Below are 22,704 nucleotides of genomic sequence, written 5' to 3'. Positions count from 1 at the left end.
TGATGTGGTATTACATACAGATTTTGGCAACATACATTTGGGACAGTCATTATTTACTTCCTGTGAAACTATGAGTTGATCATGTCAGACATTCCAATTGTGTGCCAATAAAACATTTCTCCCACAATATGCCATAAGAACATAAGAATGGCCATACTGGGTCAGACCAAAGGTCCATCCAGCCCAGTATCCTGTCTACCGACAGTGGTCAATGCCAGGTGCCCCAGAGGGAGTAAACCCAACAGGTAATGATCAACTGATCTCCCTCCTGCCATCCGTCTCCACCCTCTGACAAACAGAGGCTAGGGACACCATTCCTTACCCTTCCTGGACTTAACCTATCCATGAAATTATCTAGTTCTCTTTTAAACCCTGTTGTAGTCCTAGCCTTTACAACCTCCTCAGGCAAGGAGTTCCACAGGTTGACTGTGCGCTGTGTGAAGAACTTCCTTTTATTTGTTTTAAACCTGCTGCCCATTAATTTGATTTGGTGGCCCCTAGTTCTTATATTACAGGAACAAGTAAATAACTTTTCCTTATTCACTTTCTCCACACCACTCATGATTTTATATATCTCTATCATATTCCCCCCCTTAGGCTCCTCTTTTCCAAGCTGAAAAGTCCTAGCCTCTTTAATCTCTCCTCATATGAGACCCGTTCCAACCCCTAATCATTTTAGTTGCCCTTCTCTGAACCTTTTCTAACGCCAGTATATCTTTTTTGAGATGAGGAGACCACATCTGTAAGCAGTTTCCAAGACTGTAAGCAGTATCCATATAAGGGCAATAAGATATTCTCCGTCTTATTCATTATCCCTTTTTAAATGATTCCTAACATCCTGTTTGCTTTTTTGACTGCTGCTGCAAACTGTGTGGACGTCTTCAGAGAACTATCCACAATGACTCCAAGATCTCTTTCCTGATTAGTTATAGCTAAATTAGCCCCCATCATATTGTATGTACAGTTGGGGTTATTTTTTCCAATGTTCATAACTTTCATTTATCCACATTAAATTTCATTTGCCATTCTGTTGTCCAGTCACTTAGTTTTGTGACAGGTTTCAGAGTAACAGCCGTGTTAGTCTGTATTCGCAAAAAGAAAAGGAGTACTTGTGGCACCTTAGAGACTAACCAATTTATTTGAGCATAAGCTTTCATGATGCATCTGATGAAGTGAGCTGTAGCTCACGAAAGCTTATGCTCAAATAAATTGGTTAGTCTCTAAGGTGCTACAAGTACTCCTTTTCTTTTTAGTTTTGTGAGATCTTTTTGAAATTCTTCACAGTCTGCTTTGGTCTTAACGATCTTGAGCAGTTTAGTATCATCTGCAAACTTTGCCACCTCACTGTTTACCCTTTTCTCCAGATCATTTATGAATAAGTTGAATAAGATTGGCTCTAGGACTGACCCTTGAGGAACACCACTAGTTACCCCTCTCCATTCTGAAAATTTACCATTTATTCCTATCCTTTGTTCCCTGTCTTTTAACCAGTTCTCAATCCATGAAAGGATCTTCCCTCTTACCCCATGACAACTTAATTTATGTAAGAGACTTTGGTGAGGGACCTTGTCAAAGGCTTTCTGGAAATCTAAGGATTCAGAGTAGCAGCCGTGTTAGTCTGTATTCGCAAAAAGAAAAGGAGTACTTGTGGCACCTTAGAGACTAACCAATCTATTTGAGCATAAGCATCCGATGAAGTGAGCTGTAGCTCACGAAAGCTTATGCTCAAATAAATTGGTTAGTCTCTAAGGTGCCACAAGTGCTCCTTTTCTTTCTGGAAATCTAAGTACACTATGTCCACTGGATCCCCCTTGTCCACATGTTTGTTGACCCCTTTAAAGAACTCTAATAGATTAGTAAGACATGATTTTCCTTTACAGAAACCATGTTTAATTTTGACCAGCAATTTATGTTCTTCTATGTGTCTGACATTTTTATTTTTTACTATTGTTTCAACTAATTTGCCCGGTACTGATGTTAGACTTACCGGTCTTTAATTGCCGGGATCACCTCTAGAGCCCTTTTTAAATATTGGCGTTACATTAGCTATCTTCCAGTCATTGGGTACAGAGGCTAATTTAAAGGACAGGTTAAAAACCATAGTTGATAGTTCTGCAATTTCACATTTGAGCTCTTCCAGAACTCTTGGGTGAATGGCATCTGGTCCCAGTGACTTGTTGGTGTTACCTTGCATTCTGTACATACCATATTTCACCACAAAATTATTTCAGAAATTTTAGTTTTTCAAAACTGTATTGGTATTATTCTTTATATCCTCAACTTACAAAGCCATGCTTACCCAGTATCACCAGTCCAGTCATCCAGATGTTCCGAGGGAGAGGAAAATAACAAACTTTACTCTGGCAGAATTTATTTTGTTTATTTGTTTGGCAGCTGTTTGAAGCTACTCACTTTTGGAATGTCAAAAGTAGCTCCAGTGAAAACAAGGTACAGGATAAAAGTGTAGGGGATAGAATCAAAGGTTCATGACCAATACAATTTATCCCATGAATCTGCAGTTTTTCACATAGAGATCACAACTGCATGTGTGTGTGTGTAGGGTGACCAGATAGGTGTGAAAAATCGGGACCAGGTAGCTGGGGTAATAAGTGCCACTATAAGAAAAAGCCCCGAATATCGGGACTGTCCCTATAAAAGCAGGACATCTGGTCACCCTATGTGTATGATACATAAGCAAACTGCAAGAATTCTTTTATAAGTTCTGTCTCTTGAAAACTGCTATAAGTACTTCTACAAAGTCTAGAAGACCAACAACCATCAGTATATTCTAGCATTTCAGTGTAATGCTCCTGGGAAATAAGACATTTTAGAAGGGTATTGAAAACACTGAAAGGGAAAAATATAATCAACGAGCAAACGTGAGACTATTGTAACTGTGTAATTAATGTAACAACCTTACTTCCAGCCAGAAAAAGAGATGTCTCCGGAGCAAGCAAAATAGAAAGGGAAAATATAGTACTGTGCGACTGTATTAATGCCTCTCAGCTGAGAGAAAGTTGATTTCAGTGCCATGAAGCAGATTGTTGTTCATTGTTGGAGAGAAATTGATGTTACAAGGTAAGGTAGGATGTTGTCTGTTTGTTTAGGCTATATACATGTTCTTATCAGTGAGTGCTTATGAGTGCTCTTACTTTTAAACCAAGGTAGACCTAGCTATACGCAGGCAACTTCCAGAAGCCCCATCTCGGTCACCCTGAGGTAGGGTTGCCAAAATCATATTTAAAAAATACAGGACAGACCTTAGTTATCCCCAATCTTGAACTGAAGCTGTGCAGGCAAGTCCCTTTCTCCCACCTTCATGTTTCCTAGGGTTTCTCTTTCTTCAGCTCTAGATGCTGCAGAGAACGCAGGGCCTCAGTGTTGGGCCAGCAGCCACTGCAGCTCCAGTTCAGGTTCTGCACAGGAGCCAAGTTGGAGGCTACAGTTGCTGGTTTTTGCCTGCTGCTGTGCTGTGTGCCCTGTTGGGGATGTTGGAAGGGACTTTGCAACTAAGGAGGCTATATCCCAAGAGTACTGACCACCTTGCCAGACAGAGTCCCTTCCTGACCGTGGTGCTTCAGCACAGCTCCAGGACACGCAGCCCCATCCACTTGCCCTGACAGAGCCTGTGCAGGGAAAGCAAATGGGACCACGATCAAGGGTTGGAGTCCATAAGGGGCCCTGTGCAACAGGGGGCCAGCACTCACAGTTGCATCTTTCCACTCCCCTCCCGACCCTGGCCTAGAGCATGGCCCCGTCTGCTTTCCCTGCATAGCACTGAAGGGCCAGGGGCGGGAGGGGAGTGGAAAGATGCATCCATGAGTACTGGCCCCCTGCTATTGAAATACGGGATAAAAGGCATCCTGTACTGATTTAGTATGGGGCAGGCCATCTTCTATTTAAATAAGGGATGCTCTTGTAATACGGGACCGTTGGCAATTTAGCAACCCTCCCCTGAGCAGCCACCAGGGAAAGCTGCTTCCACTGCAGTCCTTGCAGGTTTCCAACCAGCGCCCCACTGCCATGGAACAAAGGCTTCCCCCTTGGTTGCCCTATCACCTTCCAGTCAGCTTCCAGAAGAGCAGCAGCAGATTCATCACACTGCTCTCAGCTGACCTGTTTCTGTTCAGCAGATTCATGACAATACACATATAGCCAAAGAATACCATCACCATTAATTTACTAAGTTAAATACTATACGTTGCTTATGGGTGGCCTTATTCTCACATGCAAATAAACTGTAATTACTTTTAAGTACATTTGTTTATCTTATAGGTGTAAGCAACCTATTTTTAATATTGTCTTGTTATTTAAATTATTACAAGGTAACTTCTGATGATGGATAAGACTGTAAAAGATATAGCAAGTGTGAGCACATCAGACAGAATCCCTAGTCTTTTTCTTTTTAAATACGTCACCACTGACTGATTTACTAATTATAAAAAACAGTTCTGAGTCAGGTCAGTTTTTGGTATAACAACTTCGAAAGGGTCCTTTTAATTACCAAATGGCTTTCGGACCCTCTGTGGGCACAAAGTGAACCTTTGTAATCATCAGTCTGATTTTGCAAACATGGTATTTATTCCTAGTAAGTAAAAGGTGCAACTGTCCTACTATTTTTTTAGACTTCACTCGCACGGAGTTCACTGCATATTCCAGACAGTACTTTTCTTAGTGAACTATTGCACTTTCCTGGTCAGTAAACATAGCTGACCATTGATCTTGAGTGCGTAAAGCAAATGAGGGACAGATGTAATCAGTGATAAGCTGCCAAAATCTTAACAACTGGTTCCCTATAAAAAGTTCTGATTTAAGGGATGTGCCCCAGTATGTATTTTTTGTACCAACAGGGTTACCATATGTCCATATTTTCCCGGGAGAAATTTTTAAAATTTAAAAATTCCTCCTGGACGGCAATTTAAGAACCAAAAAGCCTGACCTGTCCGGGAAAATACAGATGTATGTTAACCCTGCCTGAAGTTCTTTTTTAAAAAGATGGGCCCGAACTAGAAATGAGCTCTGTTTCACATTTGTGGGTCCCTGCCACTCCCTGGGGGTGTGCTAGGGTGACCAGATGTCCCGATTTTATAAGGACAGTCCCGATTTTGGGGTCTTTTTCTTATATAGGCTCCTATTATCCCCCACCCCCTGTCCTGATTTTTCACACTTGCTGTCTGGTCACCCTAGGGTGTGCACATGTGTGGGTCCCAGCTGCTCCCTGCCCCCCTCATTGAAGCAGGTGTGCAGGGTTACTGCCCTGCAGGGCACCAGTGGACGTGGGGCCAGCTGCATAAAGGGGCGTGGGGCAGGGCTAGCTGGGGGCAGGGGGTGCAGGGCTGGCTGCGGGCAGGGTAGGGGGTGTGGAGCTGGCTGGAGACAGGAGTGTGCGGGGCTGGCTGCGGGCAGGGCAGGGGATGCGGAACTGGCTGGAGACAGGAGGGTGCGGGGTTGGCTGGAGGCAAGGGGGTGTGGAACTGGCTGGAGACAGAGCAGGGGCTGTCTGGAGGTAGGGGCTGGCTTCAAGCAGGGCAGGGGAATGCAGGGCTGGCTGGAGATGGGCTGGCTGCGGGCAGGGCAGGGGGTGCGGCAGAAGCTGGCTGCGGGCAGGGGGTGCAGAGTTGGCTGGAGACAGGGGCTGGCTGCAGACAGGACAGGGGGTGCAGCAGGGGCTGGTGTGGGCAGGGCAGGGGGTGCGGCAGGGGCTGGAGACAGGGGCTGGCTGCAGGCAGGGCAGGGTGTGTGCGCAGCAGGGGTTGGCTGGATACAGGGCAGGGGGTGCAGCAGGGGCTGGCTGCAGGCAGGGGGTGCAGGGCTGGCTGGAGACAGGGCAGGGGGTGCGTGCAGCAGGGGCTGGCTGCGAGCAGGGGCTGGCTGCAGGCAAGGTGGCAGGTACTCACGGGAAGAGCAGCAGGACGCAGCCCAGGCCCAGCAGAGCAGCCGGGGACCCACCAGGCAGCAGCGGGAGCCCCAGGGCCAGGGGTTGGGGGAGCAGCAGCAGCACCAGGGCTCGTGCCTAGGACCAGGCGGCACCCCACATGGCTCTCGCAGCGCAGCGCCCCCGGCGGCCGGAGGAGGAATTACATCACTTCCCGGCCGAAGCCCATCAAAGCCTCAGCACCCCCTGCAGGGAAGCGGGTTAACAACCGGTTCTAAAACCGCTTCAAGATTTAATAATCGGTTCACGCGAACCAGCGCGAACCGGCTCCAGCTCACCACTGGATGTAATCTCCTATAAATACACTGTTGTGTAACATTGCTTAACTAGCAGTTCAAATGCTATGGATATGTAAAGATGAACTAGGAAGTATTACCTCTCTCTCGGGGGTTCACTTCTAGACCTTGATGAAGCTTGCTTTTGTTCCAGGCCCATAGCTTGCTGTAATAGTTCTGCTCCTTTCCTCCTGTCAGACTGCACACTGGAAGAAGACATTTCCTGTGACGAGGCAGCTGCTGTACTTAAGGGAGTTTGAGATCTGGAACGCTCCTGAAGCCTTGCTTTCTTTTCTCTAGGTGCATCAGAACTTCCACCAGTAGCTGTATCACTCAGTGCTCCATCCTGACTGCTTGGCGGCTGTGGACCACTTCCAAAAAACCATGCTCCAGACTTTGTTAGGATTTCTTGTTGCTTTCGACATAAATTACATACCCACATAACCTAGTTGAAGATAAAAAGATCTGTGTAAGTATCCTCTAAACTCTAATATATTTCCTTGTTTTATAAGTGTTCAAACATAGTATTTTTTAATTGGATGAAGTTTGTGCTCATGACAGTGCTCACAGTACGCTCACAGAAGTGTGAATCACTCTACTAGCTAGGGCCAAGCATACTGCAGGCAGGTCCATCCACAATATTCTGTCACTATATCTCAATCTTAACCTGTTATCTCAGTGCTGGGCCTCTTTTGAGTAAAGTCTGGCAAAATGGTGTGGAGGGGTTATGCACGTGGTTGGTGTTTAGTTAATTTTTTAGTGCGGACAAACATTACAATGGGATTATCAAACTAATGTTCACTGGTGATGTGACCTGAGATGAACTCGGGACTGTAAAACTCAAGCCAGTTAACGTCTCCCTTCCAATCACTACTATGAAGTATTAAAGAAATAGGTATTGTTACAATATTTCTCCTTAATATTGTCTTTCCACATAACATCATCAAATCTCAGACAGTTTTTCAAAGTGAATTAATTACGTACTGTGAATACTTTCAACTACACCAAATACAACTACTTACCAATGTTGTAAACTCCAGGCCTAAAGAAATATACTGATATGTAACTAAATACAATAATGAAAAGAAAAATTGTGTACAGTATTTTAAAAAACCAGAAAATCTTCTTTATTGGATAAAGATAAAAGATCAAACATCGGCATCATTGAGAAATGACCATGTGCTAGATCTCTCAGTTACATCTAAAAAAAGGCCAAGCTTCCAGTCCCTGGTGGTCACCATTAAACTGTGTAGATATATGGGTTATTTTTTTCCTCCAACAGCACTGGGAAACCACAGCACACACAATAAGGCCATTCTCTAGGCATAAGTGTTTTATAGGGAATGAGGGCCAGCAGGTACTCTAAGAAAAGATGGTAAGAGAAAAATGAGAACTGAATGGGGAAAGTAAAGTGAATGCAAATTTAAAAAACAAAACAATAATTAGGAAAAGAAGAGGATCCTTTGAAGAAAGAAGACTGACGTGGGAAAGGGAAGAATAGGGAAGATAGACAGTTTCATCAGAAATAGAAAGAAAAATGGGGAAAAGAAATTATGGAAATCAATTATAGAAGCAAAAAAGAAAAGTTATGCAAGTTTAATAACAACTAGAATAGAAGCATAAATGAAGTTGTGAAACAAGAAAGAAATGACAGAAGAGAAAGTGAAAAATATTTTTCTCATGTTGTCTCTGTGTAAAAATACAGGTACACCACACCATATTTAACATAAAAAGGATTTGAAGAAACAATAATAATTTTTCAGGAAAAACTGCAGAATGGAAGAGAGTTTTGGCTGTGAAAATACCAAGAACAGAGGAAAAGTTCTTTGCATACCAGCAACAAAGGCATTTCATATAGCACAAAGAAAAAGAATCTTCAGGCATTTTATACAGTAAGCATAATTCAGATTTGTTAAAAGGATCCTAAAATGGGTTATCACTTTAGATCATAAAGAATACATCAGAACTTACAAATAGCATGCAAGTTCTACACCAGTTGACTAAACTGTCAGGAAAAAAATATCAAACTCTCCTTTTATCCTATAATGTGCCTGTATACAACATCAGAAATAGGCTATTTTTTTCCCTTTCAAGGAAGATATTAAAATATTTTTAATTACTTCAAAAAAGAATCTAATCAAAAGTCACAATTACTCCAGCAGTGGTGCAAACATACACTATGTTAAAAAACAGAAACAATCTTCAACAGATAATAGGAATGGCAGATTCTCCTTTAAAACAAATGCTAGACATTTTTAAAACCTGCCCTTGATATTATACTGTCTTATTTTCTTCTCCTGGGATATTTTGATTTTGAAATAGACTGAAGGAACTGAATACGCGTGTGGTCATGCAACATAAGTTTAAAATGTAGGTAGATTAACTGGGAAGAAACATTTTAAAATGTGTATATAAACTCGAATGTGATTGCTAACTGACCAGGCAGTAGCCACCTGGTAATAAATATATATATGTCTCGCTCTCTCGCTCTCTGGTATACGGTCATTAGCCAAAAGCTATTAAATCAATAGCTCACAGAAAGGTTTAAAAAGCTGTTGTGCAAAAGCTGATAAGAACTGGAGTTTCTTTAAATCCAGTATTAGTTAACATGTTAACTTTATCTTCAGACAAAATCTGGCAAATTTCAAAATAAAATGCAATATTTTTGCAAAATTCTTTCAAGTTCTTAATGTTGTTTTGTTAACGATATGAGTTCTTTTAATCAAAATGCAAAACAAATTATTTTGTAGATAACTAGAATAAGATGGAAATTGTAATCAAATTCTCAAACATACATATATCAACATTATAAAATGTGAAGCTGGTAACTCTGTCAACAATATCATTCACAATTTCATATATATACAACCTAAGTGTACCTATAAGATCAAAAATATGCAATAAACTTTTTTCTGCGAATTTACTAACAAACTTACCCAGTCTCCTTTTGTTTTGTTATTGCAAATATTTGTTATGGACAAAATTATTCAACCTAAACAATTGGGAGTAGTTAAAGCAGAAGCAGACAGAGATAAATACAGGATACAAAAGTGAGAAGTTACAATACATGTTACAATATAACATATCCCCGCACCAATCTTTCAACACTACAGCTTGGACATAACATACACACCAAGCACCACAGATTATATAGGTAGGAAATCTGCAATATACTCACAAAGAAGCTACACTACATCTCTGTTTAGGATTCTCTTCAGGACTTAGCTATTAAATGCTATGTTTGCCTTGAGCTATATTCAGTCCAAAGGGAAAAATGACAAAAGCTTTTCTTTAAGAAGGAAATAAAAAAAAATGAGATGACACAACAGTTTCAATAAGAAAGCTGTTTATTGAAAACCATTTTTTGAGAAGTGTGTGGAGCAAGCAGTCTAGCAGCATGCGGGAATTATATCCTGATTGAATATTCTGGGATGTGTTCCAAACCAATCTAAACTAAAGCAGGTCTGTGTAATAACTTATCTTAACAATCCACAGATGTTAGGCAACCAAACACACACTCTGATGAAGGATTACAGTGCTCTAATGTGGCTTCTGGACCTCCATGTGATGCATCAGGAAAATGAAGTAAGACAGATCATTTTATTCTGACCTATCATTAATAAAATATTTTCAGTTCTTTCTTCTCTGTTTAGTGAGTTCTGATGCAGCATTACAGTAGGTCATTCTAGAAATGCATAGACAATTTTTTCTATATACCTGTGTAAGGCAACAGGCACATATATGTCTGCACATGGAGCTATTAGAGCCAAACAGCCAGGACTATAAGGGACACTCTTTTTCAAAAAGTTAATATGCATTTAATTGGAAAAACTGCATTTTCACAGCATACCACAAGTGTCCTGTGCTTTACTGCTATGTCACAAAAATAATGTGACACACAGGATTCAGCGGAGGTGGGTTAATGATTCCCCCACAGATTCATGTAGAAAACTTTATGGGCTTAGTGGAAACATGCTTTTTGGGCAGTAGGACTCCATGCTTGCCCTCATGTGGAATGTGTATGGGCATTCATTCACAAACATAAAGATATGCCTCACACTTACTCTTACAGGCAGTGCTGAAAGTGATCCATTATGGGTAGGAACAGTATTCCTGTACTAAATAACATGAAATTCCAACTTGAAAATATCCATATTAAGAAATATATGTACCACAATATACAACATAAATAAGCATTTTCACTGACAAAACTATGAATTCTGCATTATGATTATACTTTTCCACAAGATAATATTAGCAGGGAGAAAAAGCTTTCTTAAATTCTACTTTAATTTCCATTATTACTTCCTATTCCATGGGCAGGAGGAAGTTAAAATGACGTTAGAAGGAAATGTAACTTCTACCCCAAATTTAGAGACAGATGCTGGAAGCCTCAGTCAAGCAAAATTCTCACTGAAGTCAATGCAAGTTTTGTCTAGACCAGATGTGCAAGTGTCTAGCATCACTTGGATGCAGGAGAAAAGTCTTTAAAACTTTGTTAGAAAACTTGGAGTATCTACACTGGGAGGTCATGAGTTATTAATTATGGGGCTCCATTCCCTGGACTGTGATTTTCTTCCTTCTATTTTGTTTTGGAGGATTGATCCTAATAAACAGAGGCACATCTATTTAAGTCAGTCTCAACATAACTGAAAAATAATGTTGACACTCTTTTGAGTCACTTCTTCCATCCACTTCAAGAAGACAGTTGTCTAGGCCCTAATCCTCCAAGCAGACCCTTTCCTCTGCATGAAGCCCGACTGACTTCAATGGAGCTGGGCAACCAACACAAGAGTCCACTCACATGGATCTGATTGCAGGACTGGGGCCAGTTTTCTGCTTTATGAAACTTCATTTGCTGGAATCAAGTTATATCAAAAATTATTTCATTTTACTGGGGCAACAAGTAGTGTTACAAAGTATATAGTACGTTAACAAACTGTGTGACAGTTATACGTACTATATTAATTCTGTTGCTATATCGAACTGAAATATGGTAATACAACCTTAGCTATGGTTTTCCAACTGCTCCACTATAATAAAATCTCAAAATATGCAGCTGTAACTATGCTCAGGGCTCTGTGTATTCTCCAAATCCACAGCCGTGGAACAACCCAAAGAATCCAACCTGTCTTGCAGATATGTGTTCCAGAACTCAAGCCTTCATTGATAAAGACTTTAAAACATAGAGGTTGTGGGCCAGATCCCATCCTTTCCTTCAGCCCCTTTCCACTGCTCCAGAGGTGCAAATGGGCCATGAAGCTGGCCTAACTGAGCAGCTAAGGATTTGAGTGGTGTGACTCTGTGACTGGCCTCTTGCAGCTCAATTTAGAGGAGGAGTGAGCTGCTGTGCTCAGGCTGATTCCTAGCTAACATAACAGGCTAAATCAGTATGCTGCCAGCCCCAGAGCAGTGACAGATCTGATAGACATAAAGCGATATTATTGCTCTTCCTTCCCTTGAGTCCTGTGCTGAGTTCATTTTCATCAGACCCGAGGACTTGGGTCTAATTTTCCATTGCTTTGTGTCATCATTTAAATCTATATAAAGTGGGTGTAAAATGCTACCAAATCGAAATTCTTCACCACACATCAGCAAACCATTTTATACCCACCTACTATTCACTTTAGGAAGAAAGATAAAATCAGACACTGTGGATATGTCTACACAGCAATTAAACGTCTGCAGCTGGCCTGTGTCAGCTGACTTGGGCTCATGGGGCTTGGACTGCAGGGCTGTAAAACTGCAGTGTAGATGTTCGGGCTTGAGCTGAAGCTCAGGCTCTGCCTCTAGGAACCTAACCCTTTGCGGGTTTCAGAACCCACGCACCAACCCACCTCAGCCCTGCAGCCCTAGTCAGCTGACATGGGCCAGCCCGGGTGTTTAATCGCTGTGTAAACATGCCCTGGGTTTCTAGCCCTTATGGTTGCAAACTGTACTTTAAAGATGTGAAGAGCCTATAGTCAATGCAGGGATGTAGACAGTATGAAACAGTAGTTCAGAGGTAATGACTGCCCCATTCATCAAAGGGTGTTAATTTTGGGGTCATGTGTTAATAAGGTAGGTACCATCTTAACATGATAAAACCTAGCTGGTGACTCTCAGGAGGAGAGAGGGCAGATAGCCTGGAGAGGAGAATTATAAGGGAGCATCAAGTCAGGAGAGAGGCTACTCCCAGGGATGGGCACTAGACCAGAACAGAGAGTGGTGACTGGGGAAACCTGTCTGAATGGGACAGCCCCATGAAGGAAAGTTGTGGAATCCCTTAATCAAGAGGAAGGAATTGTAAATCCAGGGACTAATGGGACAGGCTTTCCAGAGAAGCTATAGGCCTTAATGGTATTAGCAGAGCTCACTGACTCAGAGGGAATTGGAGGGGAACCTGAAGCCTTGGAAGAAGGATAAACTGGAGATGTAGCTGTCAGGTGCACAGCCCCCACCTAACTCTCTACCCTTCTCCTCTTAGACCTACCTGCCCATTTAAACACACACATATGAACCACCAGAACACCTCTGCACTCCAGTCAGACCTACAACCCTTGATCTAACCCATTAGAGTTGGTCAGGAAATGGTTTTCCAGTCTCATAAAACTTTTTGTGACTTCAAAATTTTTCACATTCTACATCAGAACGAAACTGAGACTTATCAAAGATTTTTGCAGAAAAAGCCAAAAGAGACACACATCCAGGGCAAAATAGCCAATAGCCTAGTGGTCAGGAATATGAGAGACCCATGTTCATGTCATCTGTATGAACCTAGGCTGGCTCTCTCATAGAAACTGGTACTTTCTCACAAAAAGTTTTGACAAATCATCATTTTCTGACAAAATTTTAATCAAAGAATTCCCAAACAGTTCTAAACCTCATGTCTTTTAACCCCTGCCTCCTCTCCCCCAGCCTTCCAGCCAAACTCCTTTCTCTTCTGATATCTACCAGGCAGATCTCTGCCAGCCAGATTCAAAACTTATTTTACTGTTAGCCCATAAATACTTAGGTTTAATCTGTTAAAGCATAAAATAAATGTGCACAAAAATTGCAGAAATTTGCATGTGGTAGTTCCAACATCAATTGTTCAAGAAGGTGAACCAGTAAAGTTTGGTAGAGAGTGCTTTCTCTGCTGTATTCTATTGAGGCTCGTATACCACCTTCATCATAGGTAATCGAGCCCCTTCCAGAAGGGCACTGAGTGGTGCAATCAGCATCTGTCAGTTGTGCTTCATTCTCTCTCTCTCTGCCCCTTCCCAAGGATAAATTGAGCAGTTTTTTTTGTTTTTAAATAAATTACAGGTATATACTGCTGTGTATTTGTACTGGTGAAGGCAAGTTAGAAGAAGTGAACCTTGCACTTGGAACAGAATGTGAAGGTGGTTCTTAGTTCCTGCCACAAATCTTGGACCAGTCTTTGAGAAAGCTCTCTCTCCTACAGACACAAGCTTCTGATGAAGAAATTATTTCCATAAATGTTTGTATGTACAGTTCCAGAGTCTTACATTCCACCAACAGTACCGGGAGAACTCTGTTTAATAACACTGAGTTCCTGTAACAAAAAAACGCTTATTGTTTTAGAAGAGGAACAAGTGGAATTTTAAGGCTCCAGGGTTGTACATGTCCTTTCTACATCAACCATTTCTAGACAGTAGTCAAATAATAATAGAATATGCCCAGTCAGCAAAAAGCAATGTGACCTACTGGCCTAGGACTCTGAAGACCTGGGTTCAGTATCTAGCTCTGCCACTGGTTTTCAGTGAGAGCTTGGGCAAGTCACTTCCCCTCAGTTTCCCCATCCGTAAAACATATTTTGTAAAGTGCTCTGAGAGCTATAGATGAAAAGCATGATATAAAAGATTATTATACAAATTAGAATACACTAATGAGGCCAAATCTGCCCACAGCTATATCAGTATAAAGCTGATATAACGCCATTAACTTCATTGGAGTTATTTCAGCTTTCCACTCATGTACAGGAGGTCAAAGTTTGACTCTCAGCATCTAAAGACATTCCATAAAGTAATAGCTCTTCTTAGCCAAAAGTAGGTGAAAATCACATGCAGACCTCCAAAAGTACCTCTGCTTCCTAAACCACAGCCAGTAGCATTCAACAGTTATGCATGACTAAATAACAACACTTCTTAAAAGGCATTAAAATATATTTTTCTTTAAAATATGCCTATCTTGTTTGCCTCATTGCACACTTGCAAAATGATGTTAAAAATACAAAATTATCTGGCTGATGTCACCTAGATATAAAGACACTCACCACAGAATCAAACAGCAAAACTGTCTCACCATTCCCAGAGGTAAAACCCTGAGAGAACAGAGGAGCTTTATACTATGTCCTGAAAGTCTAACTAATTTTGTCAGATAAGTTAGAGAAGCAAATTCTAAAGTCAGGGTTCCCGGATGAAAATATGGTGATAGCCACATCTAAGGACTGTTAGTGAGAGTCAGTAAGTTGATCTGAACTGGTGAAGCAGTGCACATGGAGACAGGCAGCTCCTTAGGTGGCTAGGACCAAACCCATCTGCTTTAGATCTTTAAACACCATGAATCACATCTGACAGTGAATAGGGAACCAGTGCAAACCATGCAGCTACTACTTCTAGGATATTAGCCTGACACATTGGGCATAAGCTGTAACTTCTAACTGCTCTTCAAAGATAGCTTTATGTAGAGCACATTGGTTTATTCTGATTGAAAGATGTCAAAAATACAGGTAATTGTAAAGAACCTATCCAAAAAAACCCACGCAGTCACAATCATTCAATTATTAGATGAAAAAGGCACTTTATTTACCCAGGCCATCAGGAACAAGAAGGAATCCAGAAAAACAATCGACAAAGTTGGGAAAAAACCAGTCAAGTGGACAATTGCCATCCATGCCACACAACCTAGGTATTTCCTGAATCAACCAGCATCATCTCAATTTATCCAGATAAAACCACTTCCAAGCCTTTATTTCAGCCTAGCACTGGGAAAATAAAGACACCACACCATTCAACATTGATGAAAAAGAGACATAGTAGAAAAAATACACCTCATAATGATTATTTGTAGCTCACAATATCTCACTGTCATCACCAGCCTCGCATCTATGTTGATTAGTATATATGATGGAACAGAACCTTGATGAACTGCACATGAGAGATTCTTCAAGGTGAGTAAGCAAATACCCATCACCACCCTCTATGATTGTCAACCTAACAGAATCAACACTTTGGAGGGGAAATTCATGGTTGTGTGGTGGACACTTTGCACTGTCTGAGCCAGCCTAAAGTGGGCACAAAGTAGCTATCAGACCTGTTCCAGGAATACCCCTGGTATAGACAGCCAGTCTGGCAGGTGAAGAGCTGACTATCTCTGCACACCCCTTCACAGTAGGAGTCGTGGGGGTAGACTGGGGCATTCCTATATGAAGTTATTCTGGGTAGCACAACAGCCCACGAAGGCCACTGCAGATGACGGCCAAATGAGATCAGGGGTCTGTGATGCTCTAAAGAGTGCAAAAGCCAAACTACAAGAAACTCAAGCACATGGTCAAAACAAATCATCAGAAAGCTTCTTCCATGTTGGATTATTCTAGTCAAATCCAAAACATATTACAATGTAAGAAAAATAAAGATCGCATAACTCCTGTACTAGGCTGTCATTAAGCACATGACACACTGCACAAAGGGAAATTATATTCCCACTTCCAGGATAATTTGCTTTCGGTGACTCACTTGTTCTGACAGAAAAGATAACAGCCAATCAACATCTAGGATTTGTCCAGTCTCTAATGTTCTCTCATTTGCTTCTCTATTTGACTTCCTTCTGATGTGAAAGCATCTGGTGACTTATATCTACCTCTCTAACCAGAAAGGCAACTCTTGTCAAAGTCTTGGTTTAGAAAGCCTGGCAAGAACGGAGTTTGCCATCTTGACTGAGCCACAGAAAGCAAATCAGCTTGTAACTGAAATATAATTTGCCTTACTGTGGCTTATCTTATGATGGAAGAAATGCTGGGTTCTGCATAGCAGTATCCTAACAGAAAACATCCTAGGAATGGAGAACAAGAAAGTCGGAGTCGCATTAGAACAGGGAACCTGAGGGAGAGAGAGGCAAATTGGAAATTCCAACTCTTTCCCTTCAAAGGTAGAACTTCTCATAAAAGCCCTGCTCTAAGTATTCTGAGGTGAAGTGTTGCATTTTGAAGACCCCTACTTATTTTAGCTAGTAATGCCCAGTGCAGGGAATGCCAGGAGAAAACACAGAAAAACCTATATAATGATGCCTCTCTAATCCATCCAAGATATGGCCATGGCCCTAGTAGAGTGGACCACTGGACAGAGATTATCTGCAGCTTTTTGAGCTTCCTGGATACTGGGTCTCAGCCTCTGGACCCTGGAAAAGAATGAAGCAGGAAATCTTCCTCTGAAGTTTTCTGATCTGAGTAGTCCTGAGGGCTCTATTCAGATCCCAAGAGAGCCTGGTTTAGAACTGGCACAGAAACTCAGAATAAAGATGTCCCAGTTAGGTGAAAGGGGGACAGAACATTTGGCACAATCCACAATAGGTTTCTTTTTGGATATACAAACAATATAAATGGTTACCCCTGTTCTGAGGAACTGAAAGTAGGCTTAAGCTTAAGGCTTAAGTAGGGAACATCCTGACTGAAAAGGAATGTCTGTTTCCCAATGAAGAGGGCTTAGGCCTTTTTTGTTTTGGGAACCTGGAACACGTCATGAAGAGATAAATCTTATGCCTGACAAATCAAATAAGACTGAATCCACAGTTTCTGCACACACACACATACACACACACACAAACAACCACAAAAACAAAACAAAAAAATTTACTTGCACAGTGAATGGTCAAATCCACAATGTTCTATGAGCTACTAAGAAGAAGCAGCAGATGTTTCCACAAAGCCTGAGGAAGGCCTAAGCAATATAGTTAGGCTTGGAAGGATTCTATTTTTAATCAGTAAATGTTGCTAAATGTCAATTTCCCCATACACACAGAAATTGACAAAAAAGTCTTTCCCTCAATAATAATTGAAATGTACAGATAGGCAAAGGAGGAAAAATACTGCTTGAGAACCTATTAGAGTTTGATTTATGGGTAATTAATTTGTATATTTTGCCATGCAATGTTGACAATTTGTATTTTAGCAGTTATAAAGCTTTAACTTTTTGAATCTCAACATTTACTGTCATTAAATAATTATTGTGTGACCCACACCCCAATTCTCTGAACCCTTCCATAATTTCTTTCACCTGTTAACATTCAAATTGATAATAACTGGGGGAGGGTGGGATTAAAACTCATAATTTTGTGCAAATATGAATATTTAAAACAATAAAAATCCTTTAACATATCTATATTATCCATCTAAATTATAAAAAATTAAAAAAACAATTCTGCCAAACCTAAATATAGTTATGGCTAAAGACTGCCAAATGGACTGTGACAAAGTGTAAGGAGTAACTGGGCTCCTGTCTATCGCTCAGTATTGCCAACTTTTGACAATTTATGGCAAGTAACACAATTCTGACCCCTGCTGAAGCCAGTCTTACCACGATGCAAGAAGCTCCACCCTTTATGCAATATTGGACAGCCCAGAGGAAAAAACACCTCTTTGATTGGCTTCCTTCCCCAGTTCCGTGCTGCTGCCGGAGGCAGACAGAGCTCTTCCCTCTGCACCCCACTTCAGGGACTGACAGAAGTTTTTGAAGAGGGGAGGGGGAGCAGTTGATACTATTCTCACACCAGGGAAGCAGGAACGAGGAAGCAGAAAGGGCCCAGAAGCTCAGGATGTCTCTCTCTGCTCCTTTTGGACCTGACCCCCTTGTGAAAAATGAGTTGGTTCCTCCCTCCTTTCCCCTGGGAAGAGAACCCCCCTGGGTGCAGCGCTCCGTCCAGGTTTCGTATGTGTCTGTCTGTCTAGAACCTCTGGACCTGAGAGGCCTTGAGAGGGCAGGGTAGGTGTGAAAAATCTCCACAGCTGTAGGAGAAGATCTGTCGCTGGTGGACAAGAAGGCAGATGTGGTACTGGGAGACAAAAGATGTGAAGAATTTTATGGCTGGGTGTGCAGAGTCAATGTGTTGCTGGGACACAAAATTAACTGATGTAGAGGCATGGTGGCCAAAAACATATTTGTCACTATAAACTGGCAGCATAAATTGTCACATATCCAGTGCAGGTTGGCAATAGTGCTGAACTAAGTAGGGATATAAAAAGAAATGGGAAACTGGGACAAAGGAGGCTATCACAGAGAAGAGTATGTCCTCTCTCCTCCCAGCTGACTAAAGCAGGTTATTAAAGGTGGTTATTATCTAGTAATCTGAGTTGAACTGTTCTTGGTTTGAATTTGTGTTTCTGGAATTAAAGTAAAACCTGAAAATAAGGATTTGAAAAACCTTATAGTTGGGACTTTATTTTCCCTTCCCCGAGTGGGGATTCTATACACTGACTTTGGTTTTTTTATGTCCAAACAGGCCATGCAGGTTGCCTTCCTTCACGTTGCTGTGAGTGAGGAAGGAATCAAACTGGACAAGCATAAGAGGGATCCCTGGAAAGAGGGAAAACCCAGTAACATGATTGGCCATCCCAGAGCTTCCATCACTTTTCTTGAACCTATATCACAGTCTAATACATCTCAGTGACAGGAGATTGTTCCTGATATTCACCCTAACTGCTCCCCATCTTAATTCAATCTCAGCTTTTCTAGCTATATCCTCTCTCCCTCCTAGCTTCCTTGCCTTGTACCACACTAAATAATACCTTTCCATCCTTGGTATTTTCAGATATTTGTATATTTACATCCCAACATTAACTACTACGTAGGCAAGTGACAGTATAAATATTTAACTCTTTAATCTTTTCTCATAAATCAATGCTCCAAACCTGACAAATGACCAGGGAGGAGTATAAGAATATTGCTAAGGCATGCAGGAGTGAAATCAGGAAGGCCAAATCACAATTGGAGTTGCAGCTAGCAAGAGATGTTAAGAGTAACAAGAAGGGTTTCTACAGGTATGTTAGCAACAAGAAGAAGGTCAGAGAAAGTGTGGGCCCCTTACTGAATGGGGGAGGCAACCTAGAGACAGAGGATGTGGAAAAAGCTAAGGTACTCAATACTTTTTTTGCCTCTGTCTTCACAGGCAAGGTCAGCTCCCAGACTACTGCACTGGGCAGCACAGCATGGGGAGGAGGTGACCAACCCTCCATGGAGAAAGAAATGGTTCGGGACTATTTAGAAAAGCTGGATGAGCACAAGTCCATGGGGCCGGATGCACTGCATCCGAGGGTGCTAAAGAACTTGGCAGATGTGATTGCGGAGCCATTGGCCATTATGGAAACTCATGGTGATCAGGCAAGGTCCGGAATGATGAGAAAAAGGCTAATGTAGTGCCCATCTTTAAAAATGGGAAGGAGGAGGATCCGGGGAAATACAGGCCAGTCAGCCTCACCTCAGTCCCTGGAAAAATCATGGAGCAGGTCCACAAGGAATCAATTCTGAAGTACTTCAAGGAGAGGACAGTGATCAGGAACAGTCAGCATAGATTCATCAAGGGCAAGTCATGCCTGACTAACCTAATTGCCTTTCTGATGAGATAATTAGCTCTGTGGATATGGGGAAAGCAGTGAATGTGATATATCTTGACTTTCACAAAGCTTTTGATACGGTCTCCTACAGTATTCTTGCCAGCAAGTTAAAGAAGTATGGATTGAATAAATGGACTATAAGGTGGCTAGAAAGCTGGCTAGATTGTTGGGCTCTACAGGTAGTGATCAACAGCTTGATGTCTAGTTGGCAGCTGGTATAAGCGGAGTGCCCCAGGGGTCGGTCCTGGGGCTAGTTTTGTCCAACCTTGATCTTTATTAATGATCTGGATGATGGGATTAATTGCACCCTCAGCAAGTTCTCAGATGACACTAAGCTGGGGAGAGAGGTAGATACATTGGAGGGTAGGGATAGGGTGCAGAGTGACCTGGGCAAATTGGAGGATTTGGGCCAAAAGAAATCTGATGAGGTTCAACAATGACAAGTGCAGACTCCTGTACTTAGGAAGGAAGAATCCCATGCACCACTACAGGCTGGGGACCAACTGGCTAAGCAGCAATTCTGCAGAAAAGGACCTGAGGATTACAGTGGATGAGAAGCTGGATATGAGACAGCAGTGTGTGCCCTTGTTGTGAAGAAGGCGAACAGCATATTGGGCTGTATTCTAGTAGGAGCATTGCCAGCAGATCGAGGGAAGTGATTATTCCACCTCTATTCAGCATTGGTGAGGCCATACCTGGAGTATTGCACAGAGTTTTGGTCCCCTCACTGCAGAAGGGATGTGGACAAATTGGAGCGAGTCCAGCGGAGGGCAACAAAAATTATTAGGGGGCTGGGACACATGACTTTTGAGGAGAGGCTGTGGGAACTGGGTTTATTTAGTCTGCAGAAGAGCTGGGGGGGGGCGCCGGAATTTAATAGTAGCCTTCAACAACCTGAATGGGGGTTCCAAAGAGGATGGAGCTAGGGTGTTGTCAGTGGTGGCAAATGACAGAACAAGAAGCAATGGTCTCAAGTTGCAGTGTGGGAGTGTCATAAATATAAAGGGAAGGGTAAACCCCTTTGAAATCCCTCCTGGCCAGGGGAAAGCTCCTCTCACCTGTAAAGGGTTAAGAAGCTAAAGGTAACCTCGCGGGCACCTGACCAAAATGACCAATGAGGAGACAAGATACTTTCAAAAGCTGGGAGGAGGGAGAGAAACAAAGGGTTTGGGTGTCTGTCTGTAGTCGTCTTGGCCGGGGACAGAACAGGAATGGAGTCTTAGAACTTTTAGTAAGTAATCTAGCTAGGTATGTGTTAGATTATGATTTCTTTAAATGGCTGAGAAAAGAATTGTGCTGAATAGAATAACTATTTCTGTCTGTGTATCTTTTTTGTAACTTAAGGTTTTGCCTAGAGGGGTTCTCTATGTTTTTGAATCTAATTACCCTGTAAGATATATACCATCCTGATTTTACAGGGGGGATTTCTTTATTTCTATTTACTTCTATTTTTTATTAAAAGTCTTCTTGTAAAACACTGAATGCTTTTTCATTGTTCTCAGATCCAAGGGTTTGGGTTTGTGGTCACCTATGCAAATTGGTGAGGCTTTTTATCCAACATTTCCCAGGAAAGGGGGGGTGCAAGTGTTGGGAGGATTGTTCATTGTTCTTAAGATCCAAGGGTCTGGGTCTGTAGTCACCTAGGCAAATTGGTGAGGCTTTTTACCAAACCTTGTCCAGGAAGTGGGGTGCAAGGTTTTGGAAAGTATTTTGGGGGGAAGGACGCGTCCAAACAGCTCTTCCCCAGTAACCAGTATTAGTTTGGTGGTGGTAGCGGCCATTCCAAGGATAACGGGGGTAATATTTTGTACCTTGGGGAAGTTTTGACCTAAGCTGGTAAAGATAAGCTTAGGAGGTTTTTCATGCAGGTCCCCACATCTGTACCCTAGAGTTCAGAGTGGGGGAGGAACCTTGACATGGTGGCACAGTGGTGGGATTAACCTGAAATCATTTTGAGATCCAGTTGAGATTTTTTGAACTAGAAATACAGATTTTAAAAAGGAATTTTTAGGAAGTCCAGAAGGCAGCTTTGAAACTGAAAGCAGCTTGGTTTCTCTCTGCTTTGTGGCCAAGCAGAGACAAAAGGGGATTATCTTGTGAATTGCAGGTTTTCTTGCCTGGAGGCAGGGTACTTAACTCCTGCAGGGAAATTCACAGTCTTCCAACCCAGAGGTTTTTTTTTTTTCTTTTCTTCCTAAAAGTAAATAGGGGGTGTCAAGGTTCCTCCCCCACTCTGAACTCTAGGGTACAGATGTGGGGACCTGCATGAAAAACCTCCTAAGCTTATCTTTACCAGCTTAGGTCAAAACTTCCCCAAGGTAACAAATATTACCCCCGTTATCCTTGGAATGGCCGCTACCACCACCAAACTAATACTGGTTACTGGGGAAGAGCTGTTTGGACGCGTCCTTCCCCCCAAAATACTTCCCAAAACCTTGCACCCCACTTCCTGGACAAGGTTTGGTAAAAAGCCTCACCAATTTGCCTAGGTGACTACAGACCCAGACCCTTGGATCTTAAGAACAATGAACAATCCTCCCAACACTTGCACTCCCCCTTTCCTGGGAAATGTTGGATAAAAAGCCTCACCAATTTGCATAGGTGACCACAGACCCAAACCCTTGGATCTGAGAACAATGAAAAAGCATTCAGTGTTTTACAAGAAGACTTTTAATAAAAAATAGAAGTAAATAGAAATAAAGAAATCCCCCCTGTAAAATCAGGATGGTATATATCTTACAGGGTAATTAGATTCAAAAACATAGAGAACCCCTCTAGGCAAAACCTTAAGTTACAAAAAAGATACACAGACAGAAATAGTTATTCTATTCAGCACAATTCTTTTCTCAGCCATTTAAGGAAATCATAATCTAACACATACCTAGCTAGATTACTTACTAAAAGTT

At 41.9% G+C, this 22,704-nt stretch overlaps 1 protein-coding gene across 27 annotated transcripts in view; it reads right to left on the bottom strand.

Annotated features, from left to right (window-relative positions):
* The window catches only part of RIMS1 (regulating synaptic membrane exocytosis 1), a 513,389-nt gene that overhangs the window by 281,915 nt on the left and 208,770 nt on the right, over nucleotides 1-22,704 (bottom strand). For all 27 annotated transcript variants that reach the window (XM_084623248.1, XM_084623228.1, XM_084623249.1 and 24 more), the window contains exon 3: nucleotides 6,312-6,655. In XM_084623248.1, coding sequence (XP_084479374.1) covers nucleotides 6,312-6,655 — 344 coding nt within the window. The remainder of the gene's footprint in view (nucleotides 1-6,311; nucleotides 6,656-22,704) is intronic.

This window comes from Lepidochelys olivacea (assembly GCF_965140295.1).
Source record: "Lepidochelys olivacea isolate rLepOli2 genome assembly, chromosome: 3".
Taxonomy (NCBI): domain Eukaryota; kingdom Metazoa; phylum Chordata; order Testudines; family Cheloniidae; genus Lepidochelys; species Lepidochelys olivacea.
The sequence above is the reverse complement of the archived record's forward strand: the minus strand, read 5'-3'. Positions and strand labels throughout refer to the sequence as shown.